Raw genomic sequence first — 22,105 nt, 5'->3', positions numbered from 1 at the left:
GCGCCTCGCTTGAGCTAAGTAGCGAGCACTCCCTCCCACACATTCAAACACTCGCGCAAGCATACACACACGCAGGAAAGAATAAGACAGCTTCACAAATAATGTAATTCCAGCAAATTTCAAGCATCACAGATCACGGCAGCAAGAGTACCTCGTGAATATCTTCCCAGATATGTTAAATACGTCCCCCATCTGAACCAATCACCTTTCGACAAGCAACACAAAACAATCAACCGCTATTTCAATCCCGTATCCTTTCAAAGCCAACCAAACCAAAAGACACCCAACACATAAGCAATGAGGGTCGAGTAAACTAACAACAGTCTATGCCGTCCAGTTCTCACTCACTTCAAGTTATCAATAATTATAATCGCAGCCATGGTCACCCTTTGAGACACAAGGACCTGACTGCATAGGTGGGCGCTTCATGCATGATGCAGGAGACATGCGAGTATCAGAAACATCGATGATGAGGGGTGAGGCGAATGAAAGGGGCTGACAACAAGTAGGACGTGAAGAGTTTCTTCCCATCCACCCGCACATATATAAAATGAATGGGAGTGAATGATCGAGAAAAGTGAAGGAGGGGAATGTAGGGGAGATAGACAGGACATTGCCTAAGATTCAGTAAAGAAATACTCCATTACAAAAAAAAAAAAAAAAAAGACACCCCACTTTGGCTTGGAATTTCATATTTTCTACTCTTGACGAGCGTGTTTCGCCTTTGAACAAATAACTGATTTATTTTATCAAATCTACACAACATACTTTCTCAATAACAGACAAAAATCACTGTTGGCTATTACAGCAGTCCTGCGAAAATCTATACACGATGATGATGATGCTCCTACCACACAAGGATAGAGGCACTGTACTCTGAAGCCATGCCACACACTGATGTCACTGGACTGAGTGGCATCACACTCGATAGCACTGCCACAAATAATGAGAAACACTGGCGATAAGACTTCAGCGATTGTGTGTATGACCTCACATGCCATTGGCAGTCACAAAATTTGTGGCTGAAGCACAGGCAGGAGGGAAACAAAAGAGCATGAAACACAAGTTTGTGAGAACAATGATGACAAAAAACCCAATGATTACATCTCCATCAATATGCTAAATATTTAGTGTGCATACATTTTTACATTTTTGGTGTGCTTGTTTGGGGAGAAAGGGACGGAAAAAAGACTAATCCATGGTTTTCAAGTGGTTTCTGCTAACAATTAAAAAATGGCATACATTAAAATTACTGACTTAACACAAATGCCCTCATTAAACGACTCAAAATGACAAGATTGCAATGATCTGTTTCTTCTCTTCTCAACATAGTTCTCGCCACACTGATGTATGGGATGAACAGATTTCAGTCAAACAAACCAAACACTGATACCCACATCAACAACGTGGATGAAAACCCTAATTAAAACAATGTCATAAAATAAAAACATTAACAATGTGTGTTTTATGCAGGCAGGATGTATTCCAATGACTTTGTAAACGGAAAACATGAAATGTCAGAATTTAACATAGACACGAAATTGAAATTGAAACGTGTACACTCTACAGGGTGCAATCGTCTATACTGGCAGGAAATAGACTGTTCCATTTCCCAACCATAAGTTTCATCTACATTCAGTCAACCATTATTGCACATCGTGACTTGCATTTTCAAAGCCAGAATATTCAGATTCTGCACATGGTTTTCACACTGCCTTTTCAAACGGCAGCTCCTCACAAAACAAAGAATTCCCTACAGCTGCCAAACAAATGTGGCATTCCCACAGGTCTATCAGAGAACATCTACACATCCATATCCCAATGACTGGACAGCCACACTACACATTGCAACCCGAAGCCCCACAATAGCACAGCTACACATCGCATGCAATTCGTCCATATCCCAATGACAGGACATCTATCTTTTGCACTACAACCTAAAGTCCCATCAAACCATTCCTCCAGGTAATATGATGCTACTACAGCTTAATCAAACCATAATTGAACATTATACATAGTACTCCAAAGTCTCATTAACCTTTAAGGACATACTAAACAGGAAGTTATAAAAGACTTACCTAGAGGGCACATCTACCACAAAAAACGCCAATGAAACTGTCAGTTTTCCTTCACATTAAATATTTCACAAGAAATACTGTAAAATTGTTCTTACTTGAATTATCAATAATAAAAAAAAAGAAAAACAAATGCTGAGAAATATACTTGGTAGTCACTACTTAAAAGCAAGTCAAAACAATAATTTTCAATTTTGAAAATATTTTTTGTATGATTAAATCCTGAATGTTCAGATGCAGCTATACATCTGTGGATGGACTGTACTCTGTTAATACTGCAGCAAACTTACTACTAAGTCTACTTGCTTCAATTCTATTTTTTTTTTTTAATTTTGTTCTCTTGTTCAGTAGTATTTGTGAAAGATTAGCTCTAGTCTGATTTCAGCATGTTTGTATCCAGAACCAAATGCAAAAGAAAAAAGAAGCAAACTGTATCTGAAACTTTCCACAAATATTCTTTACATACATTAGTACAGAAAATAAACATTATGATGCTGCATGCATCAGAAATTAAAAAAAAAAAGGGTCATGGATTATGCAAACAATGGCTGGTTCCCAAACTGCCAGTACATTCTCATAGTTTTCTTCCATCACATCTGTCCACAGTAACAGGTTTTTTTCTCCAAAACATTTCTAGCTAGGGCTTCCAGATTTGTACATTTAATATTAATAATCATCTCTCTTCCTTAATAAATGTATCACTAATCTTTTTTAATATCAACATGGAAGCATGCAAAAATTATGAGACTAGCCTCTCACACTTACCTGAAATGCAATGACTGTACAAGAGCTTTTTCTTCTTGCAAATGGAAAGAAAACATTGAAAAATTTTTTTTAGCTCAATCAAGCACTACATCAGGATTGTTAATGGTCATCTTCCACCTTGTGACCCATCCTGACTAGGAAACAAAAACACCCCTGATTAGTCATGTGCTATCTCAGAGTCAGCTCATGTCAAGGAAAAAGCAAATCAACAGAAGCTTATCTCGAAATGGATCCATCTGCTCACAATCAACCTGAAGTTAGAAACAACTGGCCATGTCAGTTTGCCTTCTCATCTTGCAGCCAAATATTTCTTTCCCTTTAAAGTAAAAGCTATTCATGCTGGTATATCTAATTTAATGGCTCTGCATCAGGTACTAATGACTTCACCTATAAGTTATAATCAGCAGAGAATACTAAGGCAGATCAAAACTTAGGCCTTTGATTTCTTAAAATGCAGACAATACATGGCTTTAACATGTATAATCTGTCCATCCAATCCAACACCATATGTCTGAAACATATGAACTCAACATAAAGTTGGATTCACACATTTCTCTCTTTGAAATGTTAAATTATCTAAATATATTTTTATTTAAAATTGAAAAGCTAATAAATAATGGGTTCACTCTGGGTTATGGTTGACCTGGGTATGTGCAGCATTTAGCACAAATCTTAACAAATAAAATAACATGATTACTACTTAATTAAAGATCTTCAAAACAAAGATACAGGGTTCTAACCGAAAACTGAGTAATGATGCTGCAACAGTAAGCAGCTGGCTGCAAGAGAACTTTCATGAGCTAATACAGCATTTACAGAGTAGTGAAGGAAACACACTGCTCATTTGCATATGCCATGAAGCATCTTGCCTTATTGCAAGAATAAACAACATTGATACATTTACATAGATATACCTGTCACAGGTCCATGCAAATCTAATAAAAAGAGCTGCTTTGGACTGGTGATACCTTCTGTCAACATGCTCATGAGCATGCACTTAAACAGGACACGAATACCCTAAACCTCAGTTCACTCTCTCTTCCTCCACCACAACCACTGAAATGTCTGTGAAGCAAAGCAAAGCACTCCTGCACATCAGTAACAAGTCACCATCCTGCCACAAAGAATTTGTTGCAATACCATCTTTTTTATGCACAAAAATATATTCACCCATAAATGCCGGCAAATCCTGAGCACAATATTCCACCATGGTTATACAGAAAAAATGTTATGATTATTATCAGATGCTGCAAAATTCCAGAGTAGAAAAAGGTGGGCAAATGCCGTCTGTGATGCTTGTCAATAAAAACTGTCTTTATGCCTCACGTGCAGCATGCAGTGAAAATGAGGATAGTCAAGTTTTTGACATAAGGTGGAGATTAGACAGCAGCTGAGCAAATGCTTCTCAACTTATCCTGTTACATAAGCACACACCCATGCACACGCACACTCTTAAACACTCTCTTAAATGGCTACCTTCTCAGCATGCAGATCTCCTGCATAATAGATTACGAAAAAATTTTTTGGTGGGGGGAGGGGGTAAAACATTGTAATATCTTCTGTTCACAAATATATAAAAAAAATCACCAAGCTGTATAGCATTTATTATTTTTAACGTGTCAGAATAAACTGCAGGGGAAAAGGGTGGTAGGGAGGAGGAGGAAGCATGGACATGGGGGTGAGATGCAGGCTGGGAGGGAGCGAAGTGGAGCATCAAGCTTCTGCCTTGAGTCCAGTATCTCCTGCAGCAGAATACAAGCATGCTGCCTTCAAAACAAAATGAGAGTGTGAAATGGCCGGCTAAAATGGAGGGATACAATGAGAGGTGCAATCATAATGTGGAGAAAGGGGTTTTGACCTAACATTAGTACAGTCATCTTTGTATTTCTCTCTTCTTTTGTCGTATTTGCTTGGCCAATCAGCTACTTCACAGTCCATCAATAAATAAGTCATGTTTCTGCCATTTTCTCACATTATCTTGTTCAGACATTTGGCTGACACAAGCGCAACTAATGTTTAGTGCAGTGATAAAGTTTAGGCACCAGCATTCCAAGTGCCTCACGATGACCTCGAAAAATGGCAGGCAACCAACGGCCACCTCAAACAGCAATGACAGAACAGTTTTGCACAGCAACACCTTCCCAGAAACTGGCTGAGGAGCCTTGCTGTCAGGACAGAAAGTGTTTACTGACAATGTTCTCCACAGAATCATGTACATCAAAGTCCAAAGGTTTCACTTCACTTGTGTTGTTCTGGTCTCTTAGCTGACTCCATTCTTGAAGCACGTTGTGATAATGCATGGCCATTTCATGTGCCCCAGTGTGATGGTATAAACGCAACAAACCACGGTAATCATATTCTAATCCACTGTAGGATTTGCCAAACAATGCTTTGCCTGTTAAAAAAAAAAGACAAAACAAATGTGAAGATCAAAATGTGGTTCTCGCTTTAATTTTTTTTTTTTTAACATTACTAAGTTTACTGTTGCAGACATTTTTAAATACTCATCTTTACATGGCAAGTCAAAGAAGAAAAAAAACTGAACAAAGTTTACCTATCTATGTCTGCCATATATCCTAAAATCTTGTATTAAATCTCAAAATACATTAATATACTCTACATTTATCCTCAACAAAAAATTCCACTGACAAATCTTGTGTTTCCTCACTTAAAATAATAAGTGAGGTAAGAAGTCAGCCATGTGTACTTGGTTATATCAATCCTCCTAAGAGCTACCGGGATTGCTCAACACATCACCTCCCAGTGAGGCGAGTGACACAGGCTCACTATTTATGACATTTACTAACCAATACAGTCAAACCTGTAAGGTGCAGACCCTCTAACACTTAACATCTGTCTTGATACAGATTCACACAGATTGGTTTTCAACACATGACCTCTGACCAGCAAATACCTGCTAAATGCAGACATGGCCTGAGACTTAGCAACTTGTATTTGGATCTAGCTGAACATCAAGTATATTTTCCACGTTCATGTATAGCCAAAGAGGAGATAACTTACCTATGCTTATAGAACGGTAGTAGAGTTTTTCAGCCTCGTTAAATTTGTTCATGTCATAGTTGTAGAGGGAAGCAAGATGTCCAACGGACAGTGCCACTTCATAATCATCTGGACCCAGTAACTTCTCTTTGATTTTAATTGCCTTCTGATGCATCTCCTCTGCTTCCTAACAAACAGTTCAACACAAAATGACAAAAGTTCATCAGAAAGTGATGTAGGTCAGCAAAATGATTTTAAAAAACAAGCCCTGTGACACAAGCAGTACATCACAAAGTGACAAAAGGAAATGAATCCTGCAAAATACTAACCACAAAATGACACATAAAAACAGGTAATGCCTACCGCCCATAGAGACAGTTAAAACTGAACACTGCTTGTCAATGATTACAGGGGTTATACTGCTCTATAGTGGCATGAAAAAGCTGCTTTCAGAGTTCATTGACTATGAGGAATATTCTTTATGAAAAGTTGTAAATGTGGCTTCACTTATTTGTGTCTTGTGTACTAATATGCATATTGGTGTGTTGTGTATGTGAGAAATGCTGACTTTAGTAAGAAATATTGCTTGAATCTAATGGTTAAGACTAACCTCTCTTGGGAACACCTCAAACAACTGGTGATCTACCTTTTTTTCATCTCCCCTCATATTACTCTCCCCCAACCCACCTCCAAAACAGCTTGGGATTTGCCAAATGTGTTGCTAAACTGTTGCTCATCCTACACTTTTGATAAAGCACCTTGACCTCACTGCCAAGATTTTAAAAAGTGCTATTATTATATACTGTCAACTCAAAATAGGTTTTGCAGTTAGTTTAGGATGTGCATATTAAGAACCAGCTTAAGACAAAACTGGAATTTGGTACATTTTAAAAAATCAGTGATCATACCAAATCCTGACAAATACAAAAAATGTGTCACTGGCAATAAGTCTAATAATTTTATTTTAAATATTTAGCTAAGTTGGTTTCATGGCACAGTAGATGCCATATAAATAATGTACCTTAAACCTGTGCATGGACTGGTACAGACGGCCAAGGTTTCCATAATGCTTTGCTGTCTGCACATTTTTCTCGCCAAATGCCTTCCTGGCCAGTTCCAGTGATTGCAGATGTAGTTCCTGGGCTTCAAGCAGAAACTTCTCTTCCAAGCTCTTGTCCTCACTATCAATTGCTATCTCCTCAAGTATCAAGGCTATAATAAAATTAGCACATTTTTATAAATGAAACTTCTGAACATGATTCCTGAATCTACCTACTGATGAGCATTTAAGGTGTAAATTTCTTTAGAAAAATGTGTTCTTAAAAAAAATATCTTAACCTCTATTTCTATAATCCTTCCAGCCCATGACCTTCTCAAAAAAATTTACAAAATATGACTGAGGAAGTCTAAAGTAACTACTTTACAATCTTTTTATCTCTCTCAATCACGTAATTACACACACAAAACTGCCCTACCATCTTTCATTGCTCTCTCTCGATCACACAACCCCACACACTGATCTAACTACACTTCCACCTCTCTTTCTCAGTCGGACAGCCACACGCACATACAGACACTTTCTTGTACAGACCTTTTTTCAGACTGTATTCTAAGATTCACGATATCATTTGATTTCTCTTTTTCTCCAACCACAACAGGATGGAAAATAATGAAGCAATTTAATTATGTAAAACAGCACAGGATTTTTTTTTTTAGACCACACACATACACATACCTGAGGGAGAACTAAAAAGTAAAGGCAAAATATTTAATGGTTTTAATATAAATGTGAGCAACTTAACACTTTCCAACAGAGTCTCCATGCAAGACGATGATTTATCATTCTACTGCTTCTGTATTCCTGCAAAGTAGTAGTTTTATACCTACTCCCAAACCCAGGTGAATGCTCTTTTTTTACTTCCCCACCGGAGAGTGGACTTTTTTGTATCCCGGTCATCATGCATTATGGCAAATGCATTTGTAAAATTCAGACACCATTATCTGTCGATCTCTTCTCAAGGCATCCACCCTGACAATGTGCTCTTGTGTGCATTATGTTGATAAGTGACCAGAGTGACCTTTGTTACATATGCTCTTTCAGCTTTAAACCTTTCTACCTACTGAAAAATCTTTTTTTATGTTCATATGAGTCAATATTGAATGTTGAAATTCCATAGGTTTTACTCCCAGTGCCCTCAAGGTCCAAACTGCATTATGACACATTGCTTTTCAATGGTGCAATTTCACAACAGAGGGTCTATTTTTCTGTTTTCACGGTTGTCACCTGATATATGTATGTTGCAAGCTTTTTTTTTTATCGAATAATTTAAAAATTGCCTTTAATTTTTCTTTATTCTCCTTCATGTATCAACACACAGACACATATATACATATTGAGACCCATTTCAAATTACCTTTTACTCGCTTTGATGAAGACAGTAGTAAGTGATTGGGGTGAAGAATTTGACTGAGAATATTGATGGCTTTGTCTGCATGGTCTCTGAACAACAAACACACCCCACACAAATGCACAAACATACAGAAACAAAATGTCCCTTTAAAAGGTATGGACTACCCATCTCTTTAACACCTAAATATTTCAAAGAACACCTTTATTATACCACTAATGGTATAATCATCAACCCCAGGTTCACCATTACAACCTTGTAACCTACACTCATGACAGGAGCTTTCTGTTCCACACAGTTACCATCTTTCATTTGAATTTAGTACAAGAAATTGGAAAGTATTTCTTTCAAATACTCTCACTTAAATGTTGAACATTCTCTTTATAAAAGTGTATCAAAGATCTTAATTGTAGGTTCATGGGTGTAAATACTGGAGCACATTGTACTTTGTGCCACTTTAGCTGTTCTCTGTTTTAAATTAGGAGGGACAGATTGTGAGCATTTATGCATCATTAAATTAAAGCCACCTATGCTTTATGTGGAAACAAAATTGTTGAAATGAAACTATAACCATATGTGTATTATTTGCTTAGATTCATAATGAAGACTTGCAGCCAAAGTTTTCTGAGAACTATTGTAAAAGTGGGGTCCATTGTCAACACCTGTCTGTAAATTCCCTTATATAATATTAATTATACAAGTATGTAACCCAGCAGTTCTCAACCTGTGGGGCGCGACCCCCTGGGGGGTCGCGACGTGCCTACAAGGGGGTCGCGAAGGTGGTCCTTTTTTAAAAGTTTCTTATACCGGTATTAGTGAAATTAGCTTAGATTGTGTAACCGAGAGGTGAGGGCGATCAAACTCCAAATCTCTTCTCCCTATTCAAGTACACTGTCTCGGCAATGCAGTGACTTCTCACTTCCAAAACTCAAAACACAATCCCCCTCTCAACAATTAAGCCTCCAATCTCCCTCCTCTCGCCTTTTCACCAACCTAGCTGGCTAAGGGGGGGTTGCGGACGTACCGGTGTTCGTCAGGGGGGGCGTCACAAGTAAAAGGTTGAGAACCGCTGATGTAACCCCTAAAAGATCTTTTTTTCATTTTTGATAAGTGTGAAAGGATGAACATGTGGTTATGTATATAGTGACATTATTATTAACTAAAATACTGAAGTCCACAGAAGGAATCCTACCTGGCGTCTGCAAACTTTCCTGAACTGTACTCATAAACATATGTAGCATAAGCCAGGTCTTCACAAGCAATGGCTACATAGAGGTTGTTGCCCCCAAACACTGCCTGCCTTATGTCCAGCACCATCTGGGATAAAAGGTCAATGCAAATACTAAAATGGTGACACATGCCGACTATAATAGTATATGCATACATGCAAATATGTGTATGCATGTAGATGTCAGCATTTACATTGATATTTTTACATATATATGTACATGTAATAATATGAATATATATATACAATCTGTGTATTAACATACATTTATATGCAAGTAATGCTTATATATAACTTCTTATAACTTCTATGATTTGTCAGATCAACCATTAAAAATGAAAATTAATGTTCACCTGGTAAACCTGCACAGCTGATGAAATGGAGTCAATATTCAGAAGAAAAAAGCCATAATCCAGTAGGGCATCAGAGTATTTGGGGTGGTGTTGACCAAAGTGTTCCCTAAGTAGATACATGTGAAGGAAATCTATTAAGGTGACAAAACTTCACAAGTATATATATATATACATGCACACCTGAAAGGTAGACGTGCAATTTTAAATATACATTGATAGTTGGATGATGATTGATGATAAGGCATTCGAGAACAAGTGCCTGAGGAGCCTGCTCCAGATCCTGTACAAGGAACATAAAACCAATGACTTTGTACAAAGCATGGTTGCCACACTCATAGGACAACAGGATCCACTACTTGCAATTGTCAAGCAGCATACACTGGTCTGGTTCAGCAGTGTAACCCAGCATGACATGCTGTTAAAAACTGTCCTTCAAGGTACCTTGGAAGGAGGTCAATGTCGCAGTGGCCAGAGAAAGAACTGACTTAATGACATAAAGTAGAGGTGACTAGTCATGCATGGTTCAAGGCAGGCTTGAGTGATGGGCCTTGTTAGCTTATCCATGAATTTCTAACAGCCACTTCTAATAAATGGATGAATGAATGAATTTTAAACGTGAGTTTGAATAAGAGTAACAGCTGCTATAAAGATAAAAAGTACTCACTAGCATCTTTCATATCTTACTTTAGGAAGGTGATGATGAAAAATAGACATGACTAACAAGATTGTGCAGATGCCTTCCAATCTAGAATCTAGAAAAAATATATATTATTGATGTAACTTCTTACCTAGCCTTGTGGACAGCAAGTTTGATTAAAATCTCAGCTTTCTTGAATTCTCTCTTTACTACGCAAGCCTGAAATCAAAAAAAGACCCCACATCTGATTTTATTGTTTGTTAGCACACACATATTGTAGAACTACAGAAACATAAAAGCATATGGACAACACAAACTACACAATGCACAACGGATAAAGTTGCAACACTTACCTTTGAACACTGTCGTAGAACATCTATGACTGTCTGTAAAGAAATAAATACATCATGTAAATAGTATGAGACTGCTTCTGAAAAAATCCCTCAGTAACCAAAAACATATACCATATGGTCAGGCACATACACGAATTGACATACACATTTCTGTGACGAAAAAAGAAATTCTTCAACCATAAGTAAAATGTGCAACTTGAATGAGTTTGTCATCATTTCTCAGCATCAAAGTGCAACAATGGACCCACACAAAAAGAAATATGATTTGACAGAACTATCAATTTACATGAGGCTTACAAGGCTCAAAACGAAAAAAAAAAACAACACCCCAAATTAACATTATGATCCACCACTTACTCGTGCAGGTACTGAGTCATTGAGTTCTCCCAGTGCTCGCAAGCAGGCCTTGTAAGCCTGAAATGATAAACAGTGTATTACTTTCTTCTAAAATATCAAAGTCAAAAATATTAGAGTCCAGAGATGTGCACACAGATAACATAATGCTGTGCGTCACTGTTTAAAATTGAAGATGCCAAAGTGAATGACAGCTAAAGGATGCAAATACTTCATGAGGAAAGAATCCCTTATGATGCTGGTTTCTTTATGTCATCTTTCCTCCTTATTCTAAATTTTGACAATGCTATCACAAAGTACAAATGCATGCAGAGCAAATGAACTGCTGAAAAGGGACACATACATGCACTATTTTTCAAGAAAGTAAAATAAAGTTGACTAGTTGATTTAGTTTTCTCAAGCTTGTATCTAAATACATTACTTTTCTATACATTTGAAACAGAATTATTCTATTCAATTCTCTCAATTCTACTACCCAGTCTCCAAAACACTCTAGATAAGCAAAATTATTTCAAATTGTTTCATTTAATCCTCAGCTAATTAACTCAGATCCTTGAATATTTTCTAAACAAAAGGAATGACTTTATTCTTTTTAATTTAAATATTCAGATCCCCAAAACATGTTGTTTTAATGATTTTGAGGTCATTTTTTTATCTGGTCCATGGCTACATAATATTGAACCAATGTGTCACATGCAATGAAGAAATAATCTTTAATTTAATGCACAAAGAACTTACCTCATCATAAAGACTTTGAGCAAACAAAAGTGCACTATGTTCTGAGTAGAGAACCGCTCGGTTGAAGCTTATTCCTTTCTGAGCTAACCGCTCTGCTAGAGAAAATGCTTCAGTGCAAACTCGTTTGGCTTTACTGTATCTACAGTTTGCATTTTCTACATGAAGCATCCTGCACACAAATAATATACAACATGTATTATCACACTGCAGCTGCACAGCAATGATTCAATATGAGCATCTCTGCATGTCAGCTAAAGCTCTAATTCATACAGAAAGAGGGTGATACAAATATATGGCAAAGCAGGTCATCAAACTTGTTAAATAAAACTATATGCAATTACTTGAAAGCAAAGAAATAAAGGGCTTTTACCTTACACAATATTCCAGGGCACGAAACAGCCCTGCTTCACTGTCATCATGTTTAACAGCTTTGTAACACACCTCATATACATGCTCACTTTCAGTTAACCAGCCAGCTTCAGCCAGGAAGCAACCTGGGACAGAAAGTTTATTATTCAAAACACACCAGTCATATAACTATTTCATAAACGGTCACACAAATGCATGGAAATAGGCATTATTTAACTGCATCTTATGTGTTACTGCATATTTGATGATGGAACGTTTATAAAAGTGTCTATATTTAATAAGAAAAACCTCAAAGAAAATCTACTTAAAAAATGTTAGCATCCATTAATTATATGCAGAAACGTGCATTTGATATTTAGTAACAATGCTCCAACTAGGAGTACATGTAATGACAATATGCTTCACAGTCAGACATATTGCACTTACCAAGTGCAAAGCCAAGGTTGAGTCCTTTCACCCTGCTTGCCTGATCACTAAGACACTGAGGTGTGAGATGGTTCTTGAAGGCTGTGGCCAGAGCACAGGAAATTTTCTGAGTAAACTCTGATCCTCGATCCATCAGAGCTTGAAAACAGTGATGTAGCAGCGTCCTGTAAATGTGAATTTAACATGTAAATACCAAAAAATACATAATACAGAAGCACATACATACACACACATTAAGTGGTGACGTGAATAGCTGCTAAATTAAGCCAAAAGACATTAAAAATGAATGTCTAAATCTGTTGAAACATTTAAAAATGAAACGAAACTAGACTCTTTCTGCATAAAATGTCAATATGTAATTATATCCTAAAAAAAGGGAAAAAAAATGCTTTGACTTTAATGGCCATGCATATCACATATATTGATTTTTCCCCCACTGATTCTTGTGCACCTTTGTATGGTGCTCTATTAGTAACACCCATTTAAATTCAAATTTTCAGCTAAAGCTTGATGATTCAGACTCAACAGTTCAGATCTGGCTTAATGCCTTTTAATCTGTATAAAAATTGCAGACTAGCTGACCAAGCATGTAAGACAGATACCTGAGATCGTACACTTTAAGCTAACACTTTGGATACAGTAACTGGTATCTTACCTTCGCATTTCACTCATGCTGAAAATTTAAATAACTTAATTATTAGAAGGTAATAATTTAAATTACTACTTATGAAGTTCTACTAAAGAAAAATGCTGAACTGGTCAGCTCACCTTTTGTTGCTAACCCTCAGGACTCGTGCAAATACCTCTATTTGAGAAAATTCGTTGAATAAAGTGTTTAGCATTCCCTTGTTATATAGCTGAAAATGATTTAAAAAATAATGTACAGCACACTCTTCATTTAAATACATTTTTCAAACAGTGATCAAAACAACATGACAGTGTCATGACATCATAGCACATAAAATAGATATATGCCTATTACTAATATTTATATACTACAAACGGCATCAGCGTAATAATGCTTCCAATGTTTCTATTAAAGCTTCTCTATGCATATGCAATTATGCTTGTCTGCATGCATGCATACACGTGGACACACAACACAGAGTTGAGTTTACTATTTTCTGAATGTTTCCTTTTTTTATTGTTTAATAGTCTTATCTCTCTGGATATACTGAAGATTATTTGGGAACTAAGTCATTTTTAAATATACTTCTGGTTAATCAAATGCCAAACTATGGTTGCCACCTTCCCACACCAGTGTAAATTTCAAAGATAAACATTGAGGAAAGAAGCGATAGTATGTTTTAACGTGCTGCTTTCTTAAATCGTCTGGGTTTTTCAAATTTTTTAAAAATTAAATGAGTGACAATAAAACTGTGGTTAACCTGCAATACTACCACTGACAGCGAAACTTGCGCCTTCTTGTTTTTCTGTAGCTGATTTCGGTTTTGTCTCGAGGCTCAATAATAATTTCTTTTACAGAAATCGTCTCAATCTTATTGTAATGCATTATCTAAGTACCCGTCTACAACTGTGGATCACACTATAAAACAACATTTGAAAAAATAAACACTAACGACAGTCAGTGTTATTACTTTTTGTAATATTTACACAAGTCTACTTCAGTGATCTGCTTGGTCGATTCGCCATTAAATAACATAATAAGCTTGTGTACTGTACGCAACTGCTGAACACACCATATAATAAACATCGAACTGGACGTCTTCTGGTAAAGTTTTGAGCTCCTTTCGGTGTACGCCATATGAGTTAACCACCGCAGAAACTGCTGTATTATACAGAGAATCCGGAGCCCACTCCAAAGTACACGCAGACGCCATATTGGATACTGAATGACGTAAAGGAGGGGAGACTATTGACGGTGGTCCAGAGATTTAGGAAACATTCATCTCTTCGAAACTCGTGAATTCTTGTGGAACAAGAGTGCACTGATGCTTGCTAACTCACAAAAACCCTGAAACACATACACGACTGGCTAACAAATTCACATAACCTCACAATAAAGTTTGTATGTAAGCTATCTAGTAATAAGAAATTTCAGTTACCAAACAATGGTCAATGGACGTTGATCTGACGATAGAGCTTACGAAACATAACATTATCGATTACACGTATCATGATCAAAATAATTTTGTAACATTTATTTTTGGCAAGTTTACCGTCTAAAATATATTTACATGGAGAGCAGATTGTCACCTTAATTCGTTTAACTGTACATGCTTGTGTATTCAACAGAGTAACTGAAATGAACGACTTTATGTGAAAGAAACTTCTTCTACATTGGATGTAGTAGAACACTCACGCACAAAACATGAAATCCAGTCGAAAGTGAAAGATACATCAGGTCAGTGAACATATCTCCACTTTCTTTGACTGTGTGTACTCTTTTCACGCCCCTGTGCATGCTGGTGTCCATCACAAGGGAGGCTACTACTGATGCACTTATGATTCCACTGCTAGCATGTGTTATTCCTCTTTAATTTTCAAGCGAGGCCTTTTAAAAAAAGTGATCACATCATTCAGGTGACAGCTGCATTTATAAGTCCATTCGAGAGAGGTGAAACCGTGAAAACAAACACTCTTCTATAGTAAATACTCTGTCACGGCAATATGATTTTTTTCTTCGTTCAGTAGGGCTGTTTATTCTTTTATAGTTCATATTGTTATTTGTTTTCCTGCCCCTCTTATAGATGCTGTCCATCATGCTCCTTAATTAGGAGTATGAGTATGCGCTTTAAACATTTTGCATTTATTATTATTAATAGCCAGTGTAGCTGTTAATTAGGCCAATGTGCAGACCAACGTGACGTCACGTACGGTGTATTTGTGCTCTTGCACTTCAAGAATGGAGTAAGAGGGGACGGGGGAGTTTTAAGAAGATTTGAAACCTTAACCCAGAAATTTGAAAGAAAAAAGTTTTGCACTGATGTAAACTATAAACTTTGACCTTCAATACGCCCAGTGAAACATTGGACACACTCACATATACGTCCTTGTCACTCACTTCCATGTCGGCAAAATGGGATGTAGCTACACAAAGCTTATACATGTATATAGAAATTGTGGCGTGAAATGACCGATGACCTTTGTGGCATAGACACTTCTTAATTCATGTCGCATTTTGTCTACTACAGCAGAATAACTCTAAGCTGGCGAAACAGAGCGTTGTGTTTAATCAGATTTGGGCATATCGTGAAAAGATTAGCCTCACTCCATCTCAATTATATACAATAAATTATTAGTGAACTGAGGCTGGGATACCCAGAGTTGATGGATTAATTTCTTCCGCGAACTCTTCCAACTAAGATTTAATTCAGTGGCGTAGGAACCGAGTTGGGGAGGAGGGCAAGTGGGCAACCACTCAAAAAAGATACTGACGAGGCATGCATGTGGCACTTATTTTGTTATAGTCTTGATGTCCCTTAATTAAATCTCTCCTTGAGGTTGCCAGCCTATTTTCATGTTCTTGCGGTCACATATTTATTTCTCTTCCCTTCCCACTCTGCCTCCACACACACACACTCGCTGCTCTTCATGGAAAAATCTAGAAACTACCAGTTGCCATTCACACTGCACACAGAGCACGGATCGGTCACCGAGGATCTACGCTAAACAAGAAATGTGGTATAGCACTAGGACTGGACGAAGTGTTAGCTGAATATCTAAAACACTCGAGGACAGTTTAGCTCCATTCTTGACCAAACACTATGCTCAACTATTTTATCAACAGTACTTTCCAGCAGACTAGGGAAGTTCAGAAATCGCACTAATTACCAAAAAGGAAACACCAACAACCGCGGTTAGTTATACTTAAGCTTCGCTACTCTGTGTGATTAGAAAGTCTCCATTTCCGTTCTCTGTAAGAGGCTATATGCAAGTGGACAGGAGAAAAAAACAATCTAGATGAAGAGCAGGCTAGTTTCAGGCAAGGATACTCAAAATAGATCACGTATTCACATTGGCATCATGAAAACTAAACATCCAGATTTTCAATCCAAAAATGGAGCTAAATGGGGAACCACCGCTGGCCAAATGCAGTTATATATTCGGATTTGGGCACATGGAGGAATAAGGTGGTGATAAGATATCCTATGACTTTCATCTTGTTCAAACAAAGACTGGAAGAAAAATGTGTTCACGAAATGGAAAGACAAAGTACATTTGAGTGATAGGTGTGCAGCTTACATTCAGTTTGAACTCTATAAAGGTTCAGGTATATGTTAATTCGATTACTACTATGAATTAGTGAAATAAATACCATTAACAGATATTCAAACTTGTATAATAAAAATTGTTCTTTCTGCCAAGAAAGAATGGAAGACGGACCACAACTCCTGTCACGTTGCCAACCCTATTTTAATACAGGCATATGGACCTTGCGACCTGAAAAATAACAGATCTCATCAGGTTATCTTCGTTGTATTGCGGAAATGAATGCTACAAAAGTGTCACAATGTATATTTTATATGCATTGAGGATGTTCAGCGAACAGTGGTAAGATTAATATTCCGCTTAAGTGCGACCTAATTTACTTGAGCCCACAGGCTGGGACCGATGACCTACGAAAGCCGTGCGCGTGCTAGCGGCAGTATACGGAAACAATTTAGTATTCATTTCGAGTACCAGCCACAGTTAATTAATGCATTTATACTTATGGATTTATATTAAATCTTCATTTTGATCCGATCAAGTTGGGCATATGTACATCTTTCTGTGATATTTTGACCTACGCATTTCGTAAAATACAATGTTAAAGCTTTGCTTTAACAGTTGGTGATGATTCATTTTGTCTAAATTTTCCCTTTTCTATGTGAACCTTTATGCACCAGGAAATGCTTTGCATTTTTTAACACCTAGCTCCTTGAAAACGATGGGCTAGCTTAAATTAGCATCACCTTGGCCAGGTGCGCAACCCCATTAGACTGTTAACTGGGGCCTGTCACGACGCTTGTGTACTCAGCAAAGCCTCAATCTTTGTGCAAGGATAACACGCTTCTGGTGACTGCCACGACTGACAGGCAGTTACAAAACGCGCCGAAAAACGATCTTTGTTTCATTGCCCGGTCCATCTTTAAACAGGCAGTGACAGCGTCGATGAAACTTGAACCTGCACGACATAAAACGAGTTGCATCATAAAAAGTTTATAGCTCCGGCGACCGCAGATCCTAAAATGTTTCTTTGTCAACACAATAAATACATGTGTACAAGTTTTAAAATTGTAGTAAGTACAATTTTTTTAAATTGTACATAAAATTGTATAAAGTATAATATAATAAATCTGCACAAGTCTTAGATGTCTGTTGTATGGACTGCATGGGTAACTGTCATTTTAAAGAACTACTAGAGTGCAAACATTTTTTTCTACATCCTGGGTTGAGCTTAGCGCAAGATATTATTTCCCAAAATCTGAGTGAATAACCTACTCCGTTCACAAGTCAAAGATTTAAAGAAAATGTCCCTGCACGGAAAAAGGTAGCAAAAAAATATATATACTGAAGTGAACGTGGATACACTTACCTTGTCAAGGATACAACCAATCGCTCTTATTTTGGGAAACAGTATTTCGACAGAATCTTGAACTAATTGCACCCGATTAAACCTTTAATAAATTAAGTAGGTTGGAGCTTCGTGGTACTGCGCGTGCTTGCTCGCTTCCTGCTAAAGTACAATCGCATCAGTCCAGGTTCCTCTATCTGCGCTTCAGGACCGGAAGGTCTGCTGTGACTGTCGGTTGGCCGACGTCTTGACTGTCGTTGTCATCTTTCAGCCTCTTGGGAACTCCTGCGATCGAGAACAATCTTTGCGTTAAACGCATGGCTGACGCGCTTGTGCAGACACGCAAACTGGAAAGAAAAGTGCATAACGTGCTTCGATAACCCTCTTTACCCCATCAGTGGAAAATTATAGAAAATAAAGCATTAACAAGTTTTTTAATAATAATAACGAGCCTCTTACATAGCATGTAAGTTTGGCACGCGTATATCAGTAAACATCAAATGCGTCTTCACAGCCTCATTCTCATCATTCAAATCATAAACCTACTCATGCTTTTTCTCTCTCACTCACACACACACAGAGTGGAGAAAACCAGAATACCGGAGAAAACCATCGGCGGCCAGTTCTGTAAACAGGTTTCACAATCAGAGAGAGAGAGACGAGATACGAACCCCCGCGACACCCGAATCTCACTGTCATGGTGACAGGCGCTTCATTGTACAACGTTCCCGTTACTCTCAGAATATTCTGACCTCGTTTTGGTTAGCACCTGTCACCAATACAGTGAGAATTATCTGTCCTGAATTCAGATTTTCTCTCTGAGATTTTTTATTATTATTATTTCCTTGAACGTGGCTGCTTTGCTATGATATATCCTTAGTTGCTGGCTCGTCGTAAAACCGTAATGACGCATACCAACCCCTACCTCCGACTTCTGTTTATTTGCTTCTAATATATTTTCTAGAGGTCCTTTCAAAGCTCTGTGTGTGTGTGTGGAGGTGTTTGGATATGTGAAAAGCGAGGTTGATTATGTACTACGGTTATTTCTTTGATCTGCAGAGGACGCACCACGAGCTAACAGAGCATGCAGTCGAAGGCGCAGTTTATATTGCTACACAGATTGCACCTGACACCCGCCCCCCAAGACAACAGCAACAACAAAATTACATTTGGTAAGGTAACAACGAGTGAATGACGGCTGTCCAGAACAACTGCGATTCTGAGCTAATTCGGGGTGCAGGGCAAGTGGCAGCAATACATTGTACACGACGACTGCCAGCGACTCTCAGTGACACGTCACGGTTAAACAAGTCCATGCACACGCATGCACGCAAGCACGCACACAAATTTGCAAAGACCCATCGTCAGCGTGATTTGCAATCTCACGAGGCAGCACCTAGCAGCCGATGTGACCAATAACACACACACACACAAAATAGTCAACAGGAGGGCTTTTCCCCCAATGTCTCGAGGCGACATCTATAGCAGGAAACATGACGACGACACTTTCATAGGATAAAAAGCACATTTACAAGCTTCACTAACGATAGGTGCGGCAGTTCTATTCAACCATCGTACTGTAGCCCTCACCTTCTCTCCCATACCCACCCACGCATTTTTTTTAATTTTTTTTTTTTTTTTTTGAAACACTTTTTAATGTTTAACGCAGCTAAACGCACTTTGAACACCTCCGCTTTCGGCACAGAGAATACAGCAATATGGCTTATCGAGAACCGTCACAAATCACTTTATTGTGTCTTTATCTTGGAGAGAGGGATGGGTGAAAGACGTATTGCCTATAAACAGTGGTTGGCCTTAAGACAAGAGTGCTGACCGTGTACACTATTTTCGCACAAGACGCTGGCTAAGACTAACGTGGTGTCGGTGTTCACGAGTCGTCTTAAAGTCGTTAGCGGAAATGAACAGTTCCTGATTGCTGTCACAGTCGCCAGTTGCTTTTGTATCTTCTTCAGCTGGGGCAATTGACTGACAAACCGGTGATGAGTCAAAACAATTTGAGAACAAAGCAAAAAGCTACTAAGCGTCTACCTCAATCCACCGATAGCTTTGGACGAATTTTTTCTTACTTAACATTCAGACCGCTCATAGCAAGTGTGGAGGGAAGACTACAGCTACGATTGTCCACTCTCAGCGGAGGGTAGCATGCATAAAAAGTCTAATGGATTGTGGAAGTACCCCATACTGAGCGCGCTGCTGTGACTGTTTCGTGAGAAATCTCTCTTTCCAACACTCTGTACATGTTTCATATTCCGTATTGAACATTACTACATTACGAAAAATAAATTGTTTTCTTTTTTTCTGTCAAATGGTGCAGTTTGTTTTAAAACTGGATGGAAAAAATAGCAAAAACACAAAAAACAAAAACAACAACAGAAAGACAAAACAAAAATGGCTTGGAAGTACATTACCCAAACTCGCTTCGGACGGATGCGCCCAAACTTGGTCATTGCCTTAGTCAGACACAACTCCACTTTCGCTTTTAATTTCTTACGCGTGAGAGTAAATGATCTAAAAATGGTCGATTTCGTAATCTAATGGAGAAAATAGGCTTTAATTTCATACTAAAAATCTGGTGACTTTTGATTAAAAGGCCGCTGAAACTGAACGAAAACGTTTGGGTAGAGATTTATTAGGGACACAAAGTACACACTGGATTAAGATAGGAATCAGAAGATTTAGAATTCTTTAAAATACAAAAACCATTAGATTTTTTTCTTTTGAAAACTCTCTCGTGTCGGAATTGGAAGTGAAAAAAGACATGGTAGAACCAGACTGTGCACCGCTGCTTCGCCCCTCTGGCCGACAAGGTAACTGAGGAACAATGTTAAGATTTTGGCGGGACGTCCTCCATTTTTTTCTTGTTTTTTTTTTTTTTTTTTTTTTTTTGAACGATTGTTGTAAGCTCACAAGTTTATTTCCTGTTTTGCAGTCCATTTCATATGAGAAATGCAGTTAGCTGGTTAGAAAATTAAGCTGACTAAACGCGGGGCTATCATCGATCGTTGTAATGACACAATATGGAACAGCTCGCGTTGCCGTATTACTTTCTGAATTTTGTTGCAGTCGTATTTCGTGGCTTAGTTGACAAGTTTTGATCAAGAGGAGATGCATTAAATGACCACAAGTCTGAGTTCTGTCACTCTCATTGTTAAAAAAATGTGTAATTATGTTTGGTCACGAACTTTTATTACTGGACTGCTGGCAGTCGATTCCAGTTAACTACTTAAACGAGGCAGGTGTGTACAGAGCTTCCGGTTTAATCACCTTCATTAAGGCTCGCCGAGAACCAATGCAAGCAGCAAAAGAAAAAGCAGCTAAACGAAATGTCAGGCGCGCCAACACAGTAAGGAAGACCTAATCTGTATGGAATGGTGCGAAAACGAGCGTTTTACTTTCCAGTTCTGTGTTACAATTAATTAATATTCAGTGATCTCTAATGTACCATTACTGATCTCCAGTAGAATTGCAGCGTGTACAAATACCGCGCCTTCTCTCACGTGGTGCTGTGATGCGTACAATGACAGTTCTGCAGTTGTGTGCAGTGTACTAGCTGTTGTTGAACTCCAGTGGAGTTGTAAAATGCACAGCACAATTGCTCATTCACTCACATATATAAAAGCAAAAAATTCGTCTCAGTTACGCAACCACCTTTACTTGCCTGCTTGCCCGTCTACTTCCACGTCTCATTTATTCATTGTGTCAGCACACCAATATAAGATGCAGAAAGAACAGAAATAAACAGTACAACAATCAGAAAATAGAATGACGAAGTCGAAACACAAATACATATACACAGAGAACTGGTGCCCATAAACTCTGAAAGTGTCTGTGAAACGTATTGTTACACCGCGATCGGACGT

The 22,105-nt window shown here is 38.0% G+C and overlaps 1 protein-coding gene and 1 long non-coding RNA gene across 4 annotated transcripts; both read right to left on the bottom strand.

The window, feature by feature from the left end:
• Nucleotides 1-86: 86 nt before the first annotated feature.
• On the bottom strand, nucleotides 87-15,329 carry LOC112562149 (amyloid protein-binding protein 2-like). Of its 2 annotated transcripts, XM_025235210.1 has the most exons (15): nucleotides 15,030-15,160; nucleotides 14,407-14,681; nucleotides 13,475-13,563; nucleotides 12,707-12,870; nucleotides 12,282-12,405; nucleotides 11,912-12,080; nucleotides 11,177-11,233; nucleotides 10,820-10,852; nucleotides 10,618-10,685; nucleotides 9,830-9,935; nucleotides 9,441-9,565; nucleotides 8,255-8,340; nucleotides 6,862-7,052; nucleotides 5,862-6,027; nucleotides 87-5,235 (listed from the first exon to the last, which is right to left on the bottom strand). In XM_025235210.1, the coding sequence occupies exons 2-15, from the start codon at nucleotides 14,545-14,547 to the stop codon at nucleotides 5,009-5,011; spliced, it is 1,746 nt and encodes a 581-aa protein (XP_025090995.1). In that variant the 5' UTR covers nucleotides 14,548-14,681; nucleotides 15,030-15,160; the 3' UTR covers nucleotides 87-5,008. The 2 variants fall into 2 exon arrangements, with proteins under 2 accessions (XP_025090995.1, XP_025090996.1); XM_025235211.1 differs by lacking the exon at nucleotides 14,407-14,681 and having other exon boundaries at nucleotides 15,030-15,329.
• A 1,664-nt stretch (nucleotides 15,330-16,993) lies between these two features.
• On the bottom strand, nucleotides 16,994-19,285 carry LOC112562371. 2 transcript variants are annotated; one of them, XR_003098853.1, is made up of 4 exons: nucleotides 18,825-19,285; nucleotides 18,246-18,509; nucleotides 17,623-17,834; nucleotides 16,994-17,110 (listed from the first exon to the last, which is right to left on the bottom strand). It is a non-coding gene; the product is annotated as an uncharacterized LOC112562371 (long non-coding RNA). The 2 variants fall into 2 exon arrangements; XR_003098852.1 differs by lacking the exon at nucleotides 16,994-17,110 and having other exon boundaries at nucleotides 17,214-17,834.
• Between the last annotated feature and the right edge of the window lie 2,820 nt (nucleotides 19,286-22,105).

The sequence above is a fragment of the Pomacea canaliculata genome, linkage group LG4 (assembly GCF_003073045.1).
Source record: "Pomacea canaliculata isolate SZHN2017 linkage group LG4, ASM307304v1, whole genome shotgun sequence".
Taxonomy (NCBI): domain Eukaryota; kingdom Metazoa; phylum Mollusca; class Gastropoda; order Architaenioglossa; family Ampullariidae; genus Pomacea; species Pomacea canaliculata.
This window is presented reverse-complemented; position numbering and strand designations above follow the sequence as displayed.

Coding starts and splice junctions, on each gene's coding strand:
- LOC112562149 (XM_025235210.1), bottom strand. CDS start 14,547: ATGGCGTCTGCGTGTACTTTGGAGTGGGCTCCGGATTCTCTGTATAAT. Junction 12,871..13,474: donor CTGAGGGTTAGCAACAAAAG/GTGAGCTGACCA, acceptor TCACATTTACAG/GACGCTGCTACATCACTGTT. Junction 9,566..9,829: donor CAGCTGTGCAGGTTTACCAG/GTGAACATTAAT, acceptor CTTTTATCCCAG/ATGGTGCTGGACATAAGGCA.